General features: G+C 43.9%; 1 protein-coding gene across 9 annotated transcripts in view; it reads left to right on the top strand.

Moving 5' to 3' along the window:
* The first annotated feature begins 244 nt into the window (after window positions 1–244).
* Window positions 245–13362, top strand: part of C6H8orf34 (chromosome 6 C8orf34 homolog) — a 386935-nt gene continuing 373817 nt past the window's right edge. For 4 of the 9 annotated variants that reach the window (XM_060385858.1, XM_060385857.1, XM_060385855.1 and 1 more), the window contains exon 1: window positions 719–808. In XM_060385858.1, coding sequence (XP_060241841.1) covers window positions 740–808 — 69 coding nt within the window. In that variant the 5' untranslated portion in view covers window positions 719–739. Of the gene's footprint in view, window positions 809–13362 lie in introns of all 9 variants that reach the window. The other 5 variants (XM_060385860.1, XM_060385862.1, XM_060385859.1 and 2 more) reach the window with 5 other exon arrangements.

Genomic DNA, 13362 nt, shown 5'->3' with positions numbered 1-13362 from the left:
ACCGGCTGGTGAAGGCAGAGCACATGCCCAGGAGAGGCTCCCCCTGGGGGGTGAGGACCATCCTCTTCGGAACTGCGGTTGTAGCTGCCAAGGAGTAGCCAACAAGCACCAGATTTATGTGCACTTTGAAAGAAGCACCTTTACCATTGGCTTTTTGAGCGGCGCTGTCGCTAGGGAGCGAGCACCGCCTCGGGGAGCAGCCCGGGTACTGGCTCCCGGCAGCCGGGAGCTGGGCGCACACCGTGGCGCGCTTTGGGCGGCTCCGCGCGCTCTCGCCCCTCCGGCCGCCGCTGTTCCCCCCGATCCCGCTCCCGGAGGCTCAGCACAGACACTCGCCTCCGGCCACCACCGGCTCCTTCTGCTGCCGCCCAGAGGACAGACGAGCCTCTGCCGGCGATTTCCCCGCGGCGGCGCTGCGGAGAGGGGAGCGGGTGGGCGCGAGCTGCAGGGCGGGCGCGATGGAGTTCTCCCCTCGCCCCGGAGTTGTCTGAGTTGGCAGAGCCTCCCCCTGGGTTCCCTGCTCCCTGCTCCTTTCGGGCTCGCTGCTCACGGGATCGCTGCCCACCCACCGCTGTGCCAGGGAGCCCAGGCTCCCGAGCTCCTGTCCCGGGTCTATCTGGAGACCAAGGAGGGCTGTCCCCAGCCTAGGAGCTCCCGTCCCGGGTCTACCTGAGGACAGAGGAAGGCTGTCCCCAGCCGAGGCGCACTGTCTTCTCTCCGCTGACCCATCTGTTTCTCCATGGCGTCTCGTCAACAAACCCGAATCCAGGCTTACCTGGAGAAAAACAAGATCGGTCCTCTGTTTGAGGTAAGGAGCCCTGGTGGAGAATGGTCCCGCTCTCTTTGGGGATGGTGGTGTTGGTGCAGAAATAAAATCAGAACCTTCTTAGGCGAAGGGAGAGTGCAAAGCGAATGCGCGGGAGAGGGAGCCCTGTGGCTAGGTGTTGTGGAACGCGGCCAGTCGGGCACTTGGCCAGTTACCTGGACACAGACAGGTGAGCTCCAGAGGGCCCAAGCTCAACCTAGCAGGACGATTGGAGCCATTAGACTCTCCTGCTTCTGGTAGCCGTAAGACGGCTCAGAGAGGGTGAGATGGGCAGTCCAAATGTACATCCTCAGACTATTTTCACACACACACACACACACACACACACACACACACACACTCCCAGAATTCACACTGTCTTGCATGTTGAATTTTTTTTTTCTTTTACATATGGCCAGTAGTAGCACCTGAAGAGGTAGAGGAGGTGTTCAGAGGGAGAAGGATTATGTTAAACCAGAGGGAATCTGGTCCACTGGGAACCTGACTTAGGTCTGTGGCTGAAACTGGATCTCTTCGCACAGACCCTACCTGTTCTCAGGGGTGGAAAGGAGCACAGAAGGGTTTTAGAAAAACACTCCCATTTTCTGAGCAGGAGACTATCTTGAGTTGCTTCCTTTCACCTCCGAATAATCGATGACCAAAACATAGTGGAGGGAAAAAGAGCGGGAACAAGAGGGAAAAATGCGACCCTGGGCCAGAAAGCGGGCACCAGCCAAATGTCCGCAGGTTGCCAGGGTGCTGGCCAGGTGCTGGGGTGGGTGGGGTGCGGGGTGTCAGGGACCAGGTCTCCAGGCTCACCAGGGAGGGACCTCCTAGGTTCCTTACTCTGCAGTTCACTATCCTAGATGGCACCAGCTAGAGGAGAGCCAGGAGAGAAGAGAGCCAAGACAGCACCAAAAAAACACTGCAGATCTTTTATGCTGAAGACCTGGGGAGAAAGAGGAAGAGGGGCATTGGTGATCTGAGGATGGAGCAGCTTCTTGGAGACTAGAACAGCAGATTGAGAGAGAGAGAGAGAGAGAGAGAGAGAGAGAGAGAGAGAGAGAGAGAGAGGCAAATAAATGCCTCTACTTGAAAGGATCGCAGGGCTGTCAAATAGCCTCCCCCCCCACCAAGGACAGGTTTCAAATAACTAAACTTCACAAAATCTCTGGAGTTTTTCTGCCCAGCCTTAAGTGAATGTGGCAATAATTTGAAAAACTGAGGAATCATTTCAACGACAACTCTGTTAAATGGGTCAAAAGGTCTTGCGGGTCTCTTAAAATTTTTGTTTGTTTCAAAATGTTAGCGAAGGAAATACTGCTTCTGCTAAATCCACACCCTACAGTCAGGCACACAAGCGGCCAGAATAATTTCTTTACCCTTAGTGTAATGACTATAAATTACACATACCTCACATCAGCCAAACAGAGAGAGGTAGAAGCAGAATATTGAATAGTATATGAATTGCATCAACATAATAAAATGAATACATTTAGACTGTATTTGTTGGCTGCCTTCCTGGAACATAAAGCACTATTAGCCACAGAAAAAGAAGTGATTTGCTTTTAATAGATACCCTTCTCACTTAACTTATTTTAAAACTCCCATCGTTCTTCCCAAGTAACAATAATGGAATTAACTTTGTACATAATTAGGAAATAAGCTCAGCTCGGTATCTGTCAGCTGTCTCCTCCCCTTTAATGCTCAGCAGTTAGTTCCCCAGTGAAGAGTTTTAAGGAAGGGAATTATTTCGTGAAAGCTGTAGAACTCCCCACCCAAACCAAACAAAATTCTGTGCTTTGCATTTTTTTCTGGATGCACCTTACATAAGCTCCTTGAGTCTGGGTTGAAGTGGTGAGGAGTCAATTTTTAAGGGTTGATGTGTACTTTCCATAACTGAAGAGAGAGAGTGAGAGAGAGAGAGAGAGAGAGAGAGAGAGAGAAGAGAAGATCTCATCTGCTAAGAGCAGGGTGGGTGTGGATACTTAGGCAAGAACTGTGATAAAGCTTGGCTCTGAGAGTTTAATTAGCCTTTCTCCTCAAGTTAGGGTCAGTGCAGAAGTAAGGTGGGGTGGCCCGCACCTGTCATGTTGGCCCTTGTGGGGCTGTGGCAAGATGTTCACTGCGGTCTCTAGGTCTGTCAGTGAATTCACAGATAGTCTGGGCTATAGAGAAAAGTGTGTCATAAAACAAACCCAAAACTAACCAACCAAACAAAACTTAAAAACAGTGCAGCAATACCATCTACAAGATAGATGTTGATGATCTAAAATTCCTGCGACTTGGTGATTCGCAAAACTGACTCAGAAGCTCAGTGGAGGCCCCCTGGGATCCGGACTTACAAGAAGAGTGCCAGAGATTGCTACTGTTATTGGGCTACCTTTTCAGAAATGATAATGCAAGCTAAAAATTCTTTTTTTTTTTTTTTTTTTTTTTAGAAACCACAAATTAAAATAGGCACCTGCCATGTTTATCACCCACATCATGTTATACGGAGGCCCAAGGGTTAGAGACGCAGGCTTCTTCAGTTGTCAAAACATGCACTGTCTGACAGGGTTTCCCCAGTGGGCTTGTGTTAGGAATGTTTGGAGAAAACTCCTTTTTACAGTGAGCTACTTCAAAGGGAGCTGCTTACAGTTCTTTAAAGACTATTAAATAAGAAAGATAACCTCCTAGGGTTGAAAAGTGACTGGATTTTCTGGAATTTTTAAAGACTATGCAGCCCTGAATGGCCCTGGTTGGGCTCACAGAGCTACACCTGCCTCTGCCTCCAAAATGCTGGAATTAAAGGCATGCCAGGCTTATTTTTTTTTAAGTCTGTAAAATATATTTACTCAATTTCTGCTCTTGGTTTATCTCTAGTTACGGGTCTTATCACTAATACCTTGTCATTTGTGATGCATAGAAGGTGCTGTATACACCATCTCCAAAATAATTTGTAACTAACTTTGGTTTCAAGTGATCTGGGAGCATACATTTAAACTACCTTTAAATATGACTGAAAATAGTTTGAGAACTACAAAAGCATGCCTAAAAATCATTGCATAAGAGTTCTGGGTGATGATATTTTTAAAAGATTATGAAAATGACTTGTGTTCCACAAACTCTGAAATTTATGTAGTGTGTAATATCTTTAGTTCCCCTTTGACTTATTAAGGCAGGCGGGCAGAGCACAGCCCCGACGCGTGGCTTAGAGGAGTGTGCCACCAATCTGCGGTCCAGCAGAACTGTGACTTTGCTCACTTTAAATTTTACATCCAAGTTCTTATTTACACTGGCAGAGTGTCAAATGGTTCGTATCCCACCAAAGTGGAGTGGTTTTATAACACAGGCAAAGCGTGTGGTGTGAAAACAGGAGCTGTATCCAACCCTAAGGCCAGAAATGTAATAGCTTAAAAAAAAAATCAGCATTTTAATTGTCTGGCACATACCTGCTTAAGGAATTAGTGTGGTCCCTTTGCCTCTAATAGAAACCACGTAATTTAGTTCTCAAGAGATTCTATGGTGTGGGTCATCAAAATTCCTCATTTTCCATATGAAGATGTACGTATTTTAGTTTAGTTTCTGCCATCTCCATTAAATATACAGAGTAATCATTTAATAGCGACTGGTTGGAAAGATTCTCGTGTTAGCCATGAATATTGGTTCCTTCCTCATGCAAAAGTATGACTTCTTGAACTACTTAAAAGCAGCATAGTAAGGACTATTTGAAAACTCAAATGTGGTTTAACTCTCTCCAAGTAGAATGGGTCATTTCTTACAATGTTTATAGTTCAGCGTCCATCTAAACATATTGCCTATATTTGTATGAACTGATTTGCTGCACACAGGGTGAGTTGGACTCATGGTCAGATCTGGGGCATCCCTGGACCCATCTTTACATGTTATGCTGTAGTGCCACTTGTTCATCTACACTTCTGGAAGTTTAAATTCCAATCTGCTTCCCTTCTTCCCAAGCTCATGGCTTTCCTTTGATCACATCCATTAGAGTCTGAAAAGAATCCCTTGCTCTTAATAGAGAGAGATTCTGCGTTTGGAGATGGTACACATGGTAACGGCTTTGATTGACATGTAACGGCTGTATAAGAATCAGAGAGATAGCTAGTCACTCTTTGCTAAACTCACTCCATTCCTACCTTATTCTGAAAGATTATTGTAAAAAAAATGTAATTGTAGTAAAATGCTTCCAGGGGAGAAGTAATACAAATACATGCTCGGTACTTAGAAAGTCTTCAAGTTAATGATAAGCCAATACAATACATTTTTTTGAACAATTCTTTTCAGAAATGCCCTTCCGCTTCTCCCCCAGTTCTGAAGTTATGAGAACTTTTCTTGTTTCTAAATTTATGTTGACCTTATATCCTGGAACAGTTAGAGAGCCATAGATGAGGAAAGACATTCATTTTGGTCAAGTTTCTTAGAGTCAAAGTTAATATATTTCTATTGATTTACCTCAAAATAATCTTTAAAAATGTATTTGACGTGTTTTAGATTATTAGTCCATTTTTAATCTCTACCTTCTTGTGCATTATTTTCAAATACTTAATAAGAAAATAAAATGACTCCAAAATGAAAGAGTAGGGAAGTAGCCCAGTGGAAAAGCATTTGCCTTTTATAGACAAGTTCTGGATCAACCCTTAGGACTCCTACTACCAACAACAACAACAAAAAGATGAAACTAACAAAGAACCACCCAAACAAATTAAATTACAAATAACTAATCATATAATTTTAAAAATAATCAACGACAAGCATAAAACAAATCTGCAGATTTGGTGAAGCAATGTTTCAACATTTGAAAGTGGCCATTGTCACAGTAAATTCTACCAGAGTGGATGCAGGACTAGCCACAGGATTATCAACATGGATTGCTGCAGCCATGAATCATCTGAAGGAATGGGCGGGCATGGGAGCGTTAGCAGGCCTTCTGGTATTGGTCTCCTTGGTTTGCCTGTGGTATATATGCAAGATTAGAGTCTCACAACAGTGTGATGCAGCCATGATCATTCAGGCCTTTACAGCCATTGAAGCAGGACATTCTCCCCAAGCATGGTTGGATACCATAAAAAGCTAAAATGATACGCTCAGGATGTGAGGCTAAGCACTGCACTCAGGGTCAGCAGCTTTCGACCCAGAGAAGAGCATGTCTGATTGCATGCGGGTTGATGCCCCAGGTCCCGCCTCTGAGAAAAAGGTATCGGACGGGTCTGATGCTCTTTGGGTGGATGACACCTAAATGAACATCTGTACAAAGTCCCAATTTATTTCTAATATCAGAGATCAGACCTCTACTCTTGCCTGATGCGTCTAAAATAAAAAGGGGGAACTGTAGAGAGCTGCGGAATGCTATGCCTTAAAGATGGAGCTGGTTTCCGCCTTCCACCTTCCTGATGGTGAGTGCTCTCTGTCACGAACAATTCCACATTTGGCTAAGGCTGAGAATCTGGCTTGCTTCCATGTATGTGGACCTATCTGCATTGCACATGTGGCACGCCTGGGTTGGCTACCCAGAGGCTATTTAAGCTGTGGGCTGGCTTTCCCCAGGGTCCGAGGATTGTTTAAGGTTCCTGAATAAACTGCATTAAAAAAAAAAAAAAAGAAAGTCTCTTCTGAGATACTGTGCTCAGTGGAAATATAAGGCTTTGAAAATAATATGGACCTCTTTTGTAGTTCCCTAATATTTAAATTAAACAGCTATTAGCCAGAGTTATGCAATGAGCATAGCTAAGTGGGGCGAGTGGCCTTCGGGCTATGTAGACAAGATTCAGCACGTTGAGCAGAACAACTGCTTGGACCAGCATTTTTATTTTTATTTTATTTATTTATTTTTTGTATACTAGGAAATATAGGGCATTGGGAAAAGAATCACAATTATTGAAAATCATGCCAGCCAGTTTTCTCACTGATGAGGATAGGGATCACAGATTAAAAGTGGAGAAAAGCTTGGATTAGAACTGAATTGCAGGGACTGTGTAATCTCATATCTTTCAATAACAGGTGTAGACCTCACGTGTGCTAAGTTGTCTGCACCCCATTTATATCCTTGCTCTGTTTACTGGGAGAAGCTGGGAATAGCAACACATGAGTAACAATGGACACAGTTGGTACCCAGATTCTGGTGTCTACCCATCCTTCCCTATTAGAAGATGTAGTGATTAGAAGATCACTGAAGGAATGGCTGATCTCAGGTTTGTATAAGATGATTGAACTCAGAACATCTTTCATCCAATATTTAAAGAGGGATGTGGCTGTCACAAGGACAGCAAAACCAGTTTGAGGAGGCTTCTAAGCTGGAGTCAACTGAAGATCAAAATATAAAATTAAACTAATAGTTTATTCTACTAGATAAAAGAGAATATTTTATTCTACTAAGTCTTAATGAAATACAGAGCGTGTTTGATTCTTGGAAGAAGAGAAAGGTTAATTAGTAGGATGCCAGTCAGTAACATTTGAAAGGATAATAGATTGAGAAAATCACTAATTCATAGTCCAGGTAAGAAAAAGTAACCAGTGCTGACGCTGATGAGGAAAGTTGGATGACTGGAGAAACGTTCCATATTCTCTGGACATTTCCCCACAAAATATTTGGTAATTATAAGTAGGAAGGTAACCTTTCAGGAAATACGCCTGGCATCAGTATTTTCTTCAAGTGATAATATTTCCAAGCAGCTGGCAGGGTTCTTGTGCACTCTGTGGATGGCAATCTTGGGTAGGGAAGAAGAATCTCTTCAAGGGCTGGTCATAGGCAATGACCAGTGTTACAGCTATGAGGTCTGTGGTGTCTGAGCCCATTGGCCCTAAAAGTTTTACAGTTGTCTGGAACTCTGCCAGGGGCCGGGACCTGCCATTTCTTTGGCTCATTGCAGCATTCCATGTCCATCTCCAGCCTCAGTCTTCCAGCCTCTCTATTTTTCCTCTTCTCCTGGCCACTGCTTCAAAATGCTTGGCTTCCTTTCTCTTTAACTATCAAGCAAAGAGCCAGCTTCCTGCTTTTTCAACTCAGCCTGCAGAACACACTGCTGTAGATAGCGGGGCTCGATCCTCGAAAGGGGACTTACGGTGTACCATGTGAACGTTCAGCAGGGGACGCTGGAAAACAAGAAGCACAGCAGAAGCTCTCAGAATCCAGCCTTTCTCCAGTGTTGACAGGCAATTGCATGCGAAGGTCGGTCCAATTCATGCTCCTGCTCTCTCTCTCATCCCACCCCCCGGATGATAATCAAAACAAAATGTAGGGAGGTGGGGAAGATCTGGCAGGAGAGAGAGAAAGACAAAGAGAGAGAAGGAATAGGATCAAAATATTTTAATAAAAATAAAAATAAAAACACTCAAGTTTTGGGAAGGTGTACTACGTCTCCCTTTCTAAACACCTAATACCATCACTATATAAAAATGTAAGGCCTTATACAGTAACTAAACCATGTTTACAGTACGTAGATTGTTTTGCTTAAGAGATCACCAGAGGTAACAAAGACAAAGGACTAGAAATAGAAAACTATACAGGAAAGGAACAGCTTTACTCCTCAGACCTAGCACATTCCCATATCCCTGAGGTGGAAATACCTGCTGTACGGGTCATTTCTCTCTATCCGTGGTGTGCCAAAGGCCAGAGTGCTCTTAGACTCTGAATGTGTCTCTTTTACAGACAGGCCATTAGCAGCACCATGCTTTGCCTCTTCCTTAACTGTGAAGGAGATGGCCACCTTGCCTGCCGTTTTTGTAGTATGGCCTGTCAATCATGCCACCGTTGGTACCCCTGCCACTTCAGTGCCTCTGCCATCGCTGCTGTCGTTCTTCTGTGTTACCAGCTCACCCAGCACTACTAAAAGTAGGCAAAGGAAGAGACTTTCCAAGGAAACTGTTATTGCGACACAGGGAAAGGCAGTGCAGGAGGTGAACTCACTAAGCCTGAGCAGCCTGTTCATATAGCTGGAGAAGGTTAGAACCAATTGCAGCACGTCATGCATGGATATCAAGGTTTGTATTTGCACTATTTACAAAAAAAAAAAAAAAACTCACATGCAGAGGTCTGTGTTTACATAAGCACAGCTTTTCTTCCGTTGCACCAGCGCGCACAGTCCCTCTGTCGTAGGTAGAGAAGTCTAAAGAGTGAGTTTCCACCAAGGCTTGCAACAGACAAAAAATCCGTGACAAAATGAAACATCCCTAGCAGAGATTGTACATTCAGGAGCTGAGACTATGAGCTGTGGTCATTGTATAATTTCCCCCAGAATACCATGAGACGTTCAAAATGGCAGTGATTGTGTAAATAAGGATTCTCCTACAGGCTATTACCAGCAGTCCTTTTGCCCAAGGCAGCTAGGGAGAATCTAGCAACTGCTAAACATGAATGAAGGCACTTGTTCACAATCCTGTCATTCAGAGTTGGATTCCCTAGACTTAAGTGGAGATGGAGAGAACCAGCTCCTATAAGTTATCCCCAGACCTTCACATGTGCACCGTTGCACGCATGCATACACACACACACACACACACACACACACACACACACACACTACACAAATAGACATCAAAGTAGAACATAACCTCTAACTACCACTAATAGCCATTTTAAAAGATTTTACTAATGGATACTGAGAGACAGAGACAGAGACAGAGAGAGATCTTCACTAATGTCAGCAACGTGAAGCATCTTGTGCCATTTAGAGGACAGGACTGAATCCACCCAGCATTGCTTCTGCACTAATTTCAATCTTGTCTAACTGATAGTATAATTCAAAGATAGCTATTAAACCTTATAGGGCACAGTTTATAATGTGACTTTCTTAGAGTCTTGAAGAATGTCAAGGCCATGCAGGTAAAAAAAAATCTCAGACTGAAATACAGAATGATTTAGTATGGAATGAGGCTTTTGACCCAGGATTCGTGCCATGAAGAACGGTGCTGTAGGGACGTATCAAGGTGAAGAACACAGACAATCCCTGGATTCTTCATGGAATTTTTCTATAATTGTGAATTTGTTCCAAAATCAAAACAACAATTTAAGAAATAAGTATTTAGAAAACAGTTCATCTCAGTTTTTCAGAAACAAATCAGATGCACTTAGTTAAGTCTTTGATCAATATTTATACATAGGAATACTTTATGCGTAAAGGAAAAGTCTGATAAAGAGGCATAATTCTGATTAAGCCCATGCGTTTTTCTGTTATTTCATCTTGAGATGCTGCTGAAACACTTTTTGAAAATCAAGAAAAACACACAAATGTGCTGGGGATAAGAAAGAGTGCCGAGGAAGGGTCTTCGTTTCTCTTTCTTCTGAGTGGTGACATCTTTGAGCCACCCGCATGCACAGAGCCAATGCTGACTTGCTCAGCCTTGTGCTTCCATGACAGAACACTTGGGTCTCAAGTCTGAGGCCTGTACACGGACCACAGGCTCACTCCTCACAGCATCACAGCTCGCCTATGGCCAGCCAGACGCTCCCCCACCCCTTATTCTCAGTACTCTGGCCAGTTAAGGGCTTCTGCGCAGCCTTCTTCCCGAAGGATGGGTGCTGGAGAAATCTGACAGAGGATATAGTCTACAGAACAAAAGCAATTCTTATACCGAAACTCTGTGATCACATGACATACACCCAATTAAGAGGTAGATAACAAACAAACAAACAAAAAAGTAGCTAATCTGAAGATGTAGCTCACTTAGTGGAGTGTTTGTCCCAAATGTACAGACCATGCAACAGCACCACATAAACTGGGCATGCCAGGGCACATCTGTAACCCCAGCACTCAGGGCGTGAATGCAGGGATCAGTCCAAAGTAGTCCTTGGCTAAGTGGTTACTTCAAAGCCAGCTTGGGATATAGTAGACCCTACCTTTAAAAGATAGAGAAAAGAAGTAGAAAAAAGACAGAGAAAGAGAGACGGGGGGGGGTAATGGGGCTGGGGAGAGATGGCTCAACTGTTAAGAGTGCAGACCGCACTGCAGAGGACTAAGCTAAACTCCAATGCCCACATCAGGTCGCTTCCAACTCACCTCAACCTGCATGTACACACATAAGTTAAAAGTAAATACAGAAAAGAAAAAAGAGTGGATAAGAGTAATCGAATAAAGGCCCTCTGTGAAGCAGTGTGCGTAGGTGAGGAACCATCATCAGGGAAATGCCAGGCGAGCCCACTGCTCGTGGAACGAGGCTGTTAAAGTCAGGCTGTGTGCAGACGTGCAGCAATTGGAACTATCAGCTGGACAGAATGCAGAATTGTGCAACCATTGAGAGAACAGCTTGGCAGCTTTATTTCGTAAAAATCGTATTCATTACGGTCTGGAGAGGTGGTTGAGAAGGTGACAGCGCTTGCTCCTCTTGCAGAGAACTTGCGTTCAGGTTCGGCACCCAGGTGGCAGCTCACAGCCATCTGCATCTTCAGTCGCAGAGGATCTGACACCTTCTTTTGGCTGACCCACCCACACATGCGGTACATGTGTATGAACATGAGTGAAACACGTAAAAATGAAAAACAATTGTATACATGTTTATTAGTATACGCTCCCTGTACAAAGTGATGAGTTTTAGGATGACATTTTCACTCAACTGCCATATATTCTTTGACCATATTTACCCCATTAACCCTCTCATTTCTCTTCCTGTCAGTTCACCTTCGTTCAGTTTTATGGTGTGTTTCTGCCCCACACCTTCTCTTTTCCTTTTCCTTCCTGACTAATTTAGATCCAAATATGAAAAGAAAGAAAAAAAAAAAAAACAAAACAAAAACATGTTTCTGAATCTGACCTTTTGACTTCATGTAGTAATTTCTTTTGTAGTCATGTAAAGTCTCACCATGTCTGTATGACACATTTTCTTTTTCAGTCATCTAACTATGACCGCGTTGCCTTGGGCCTGCAGAGCAGCACAATAGGGTTGCTCACCCCATGGAAGCCAGGGCATAAACGTTAGAGTGGAAGGGTCCAGAGTCCTATTTGTCTTCTTCCTCAATGATGCATACTAGCGGCCTAGCTTCCTCCTAGTGAATTTGAGGCCAGGGTGATCTACACAGTGAGTCCAGGACAGGCAAGTCTACACAGAGAAACCCTGTCTGTCATGAAAAAAAGACATGAAATTGATACTCACCTGCAAAGTTCATATATTGACATTTAAAAGTATCTATAACTGTAAGTAGTGAATGAATATTGGAATGCTAGTGTGTCTTGGACACATACTAAATTGGAACACGCAAAAGATTTCACTTTAAAACATTTATAATTTACCTACCTACACACACACACACACACACACACACACACACACACACTTAAAGTGAAGTACAAAAAACTGCCATGAGGTCTTGCTGTCAGTTTGTGGAGAGTAAACTGCAATCTTGGCAACAGCCTGGATTTTTTGGGGATTCCCCTGGGACTCCTTTGGACAACAACTCAATTAGAAGTAACTCAGTCCTGCACTGTAATCTTAATTTGGTGACAAGAGATAGCCACAAAGACAAATATGGCATATTTTTTACTTAAATGTGGGTATTAACTGTTAAGTCAATGCTAACCAACCTGTTATTGATAGAACCACAAAGGGTAAGTAAAGAGTAATGAACTAGAGGGTACAGAGAGATATCACCTCACTAGGAAAAAAAAAAAAGAACAGATAGTTATGGATAGATGGGGGAGGAGCTGGAATGGGAGGATCAAGTGGGGAGGGGAAGAAAAGAGGGCAATGAGGATGGAAAGAGACAGTCTAAATCCAGAGCGGTAGTACTCATACAGGAGAAACCCCCTAAGATATGTACCTTTCTGAACACGATCTAAATGAAATTGCCAAATCATGGAAAAAAGAGAGTCCCAGCTGGCTATCACAAAACTCAACTGTAGGTAGATCAAAGACCTGAAACTAAGGCCAGGTGCACTAAACCTGATAGACTAGAAAGCAGGAGCAGCCTTGAACTCATTGTCACAGGAAAAGATTTTCTGCACAGAATACTGTTAGTGTAGGCACTAAGACTAACTAACAAATGGGACCTCATAAAACCGGGAAGCTTCTGAATGGCAAAGAACACTATCATTTGGACAAAGTGGCAGCCTGCAGAATGTGAGAAATATTTTTGCCAACTCCACATCCAATAGAGGACTGATATCTAAAATATATAAAGAACTCAAGAAACTAGATATCAAGGAAAGAAATAACCCAATTTAGAAATTGAGTACAGGTCTCCAGCTTCTAAACACATGCCTGCGCACTGCTCTCACCATCCCAGACCAAACTGTGGACTCCGAAGCACCAGCATCTGGGTCTCCCAGTCAACAGGAGAGCCCACAGAGAGGGAAACAAGTGGGTCTGACCTCAGCTCACCCAGCTCATCCCCGAAAAAGTTCTCAGATTCCGTGTCTCCATAGGGACATTGGCCAGACCTCTGTACTGCATGGTTATCCAAGACAGCTGCACCCAACAAGCACAATTTCTGAGCAGAGTGTCTGGGCAGCTGCAGTTCACTAACCTTTGTTAGTTGTTGGTCTTAGTGCCTACACTAACAGTCCATTGATAGGGAAGGTCCTCTTCCCCTTCTATCTGACCCTTTCCTATCAGGTCTGGCTGCATTG

Source organism: Meriones unguiculatus, chromosome 6 (assembly GCF_030254825.1).
Source record: "Meriones unguiculatus strain TT.TT164.6M chromosome 6, Bangor_MerUng_6.1, whole genome shotgun sequence".
In the NCBI taxonomy this organism is placed as follows: Eukaryota; Metazoa; Chordata; class Mammalia; order Rodentia; family Muridae; genus Meriones; species Meriones unguiculatus.
Note: the sequence above shows the minus strand (reverse complement) of the source record. Positions and strands in the feature narration are given on the sequence as shown.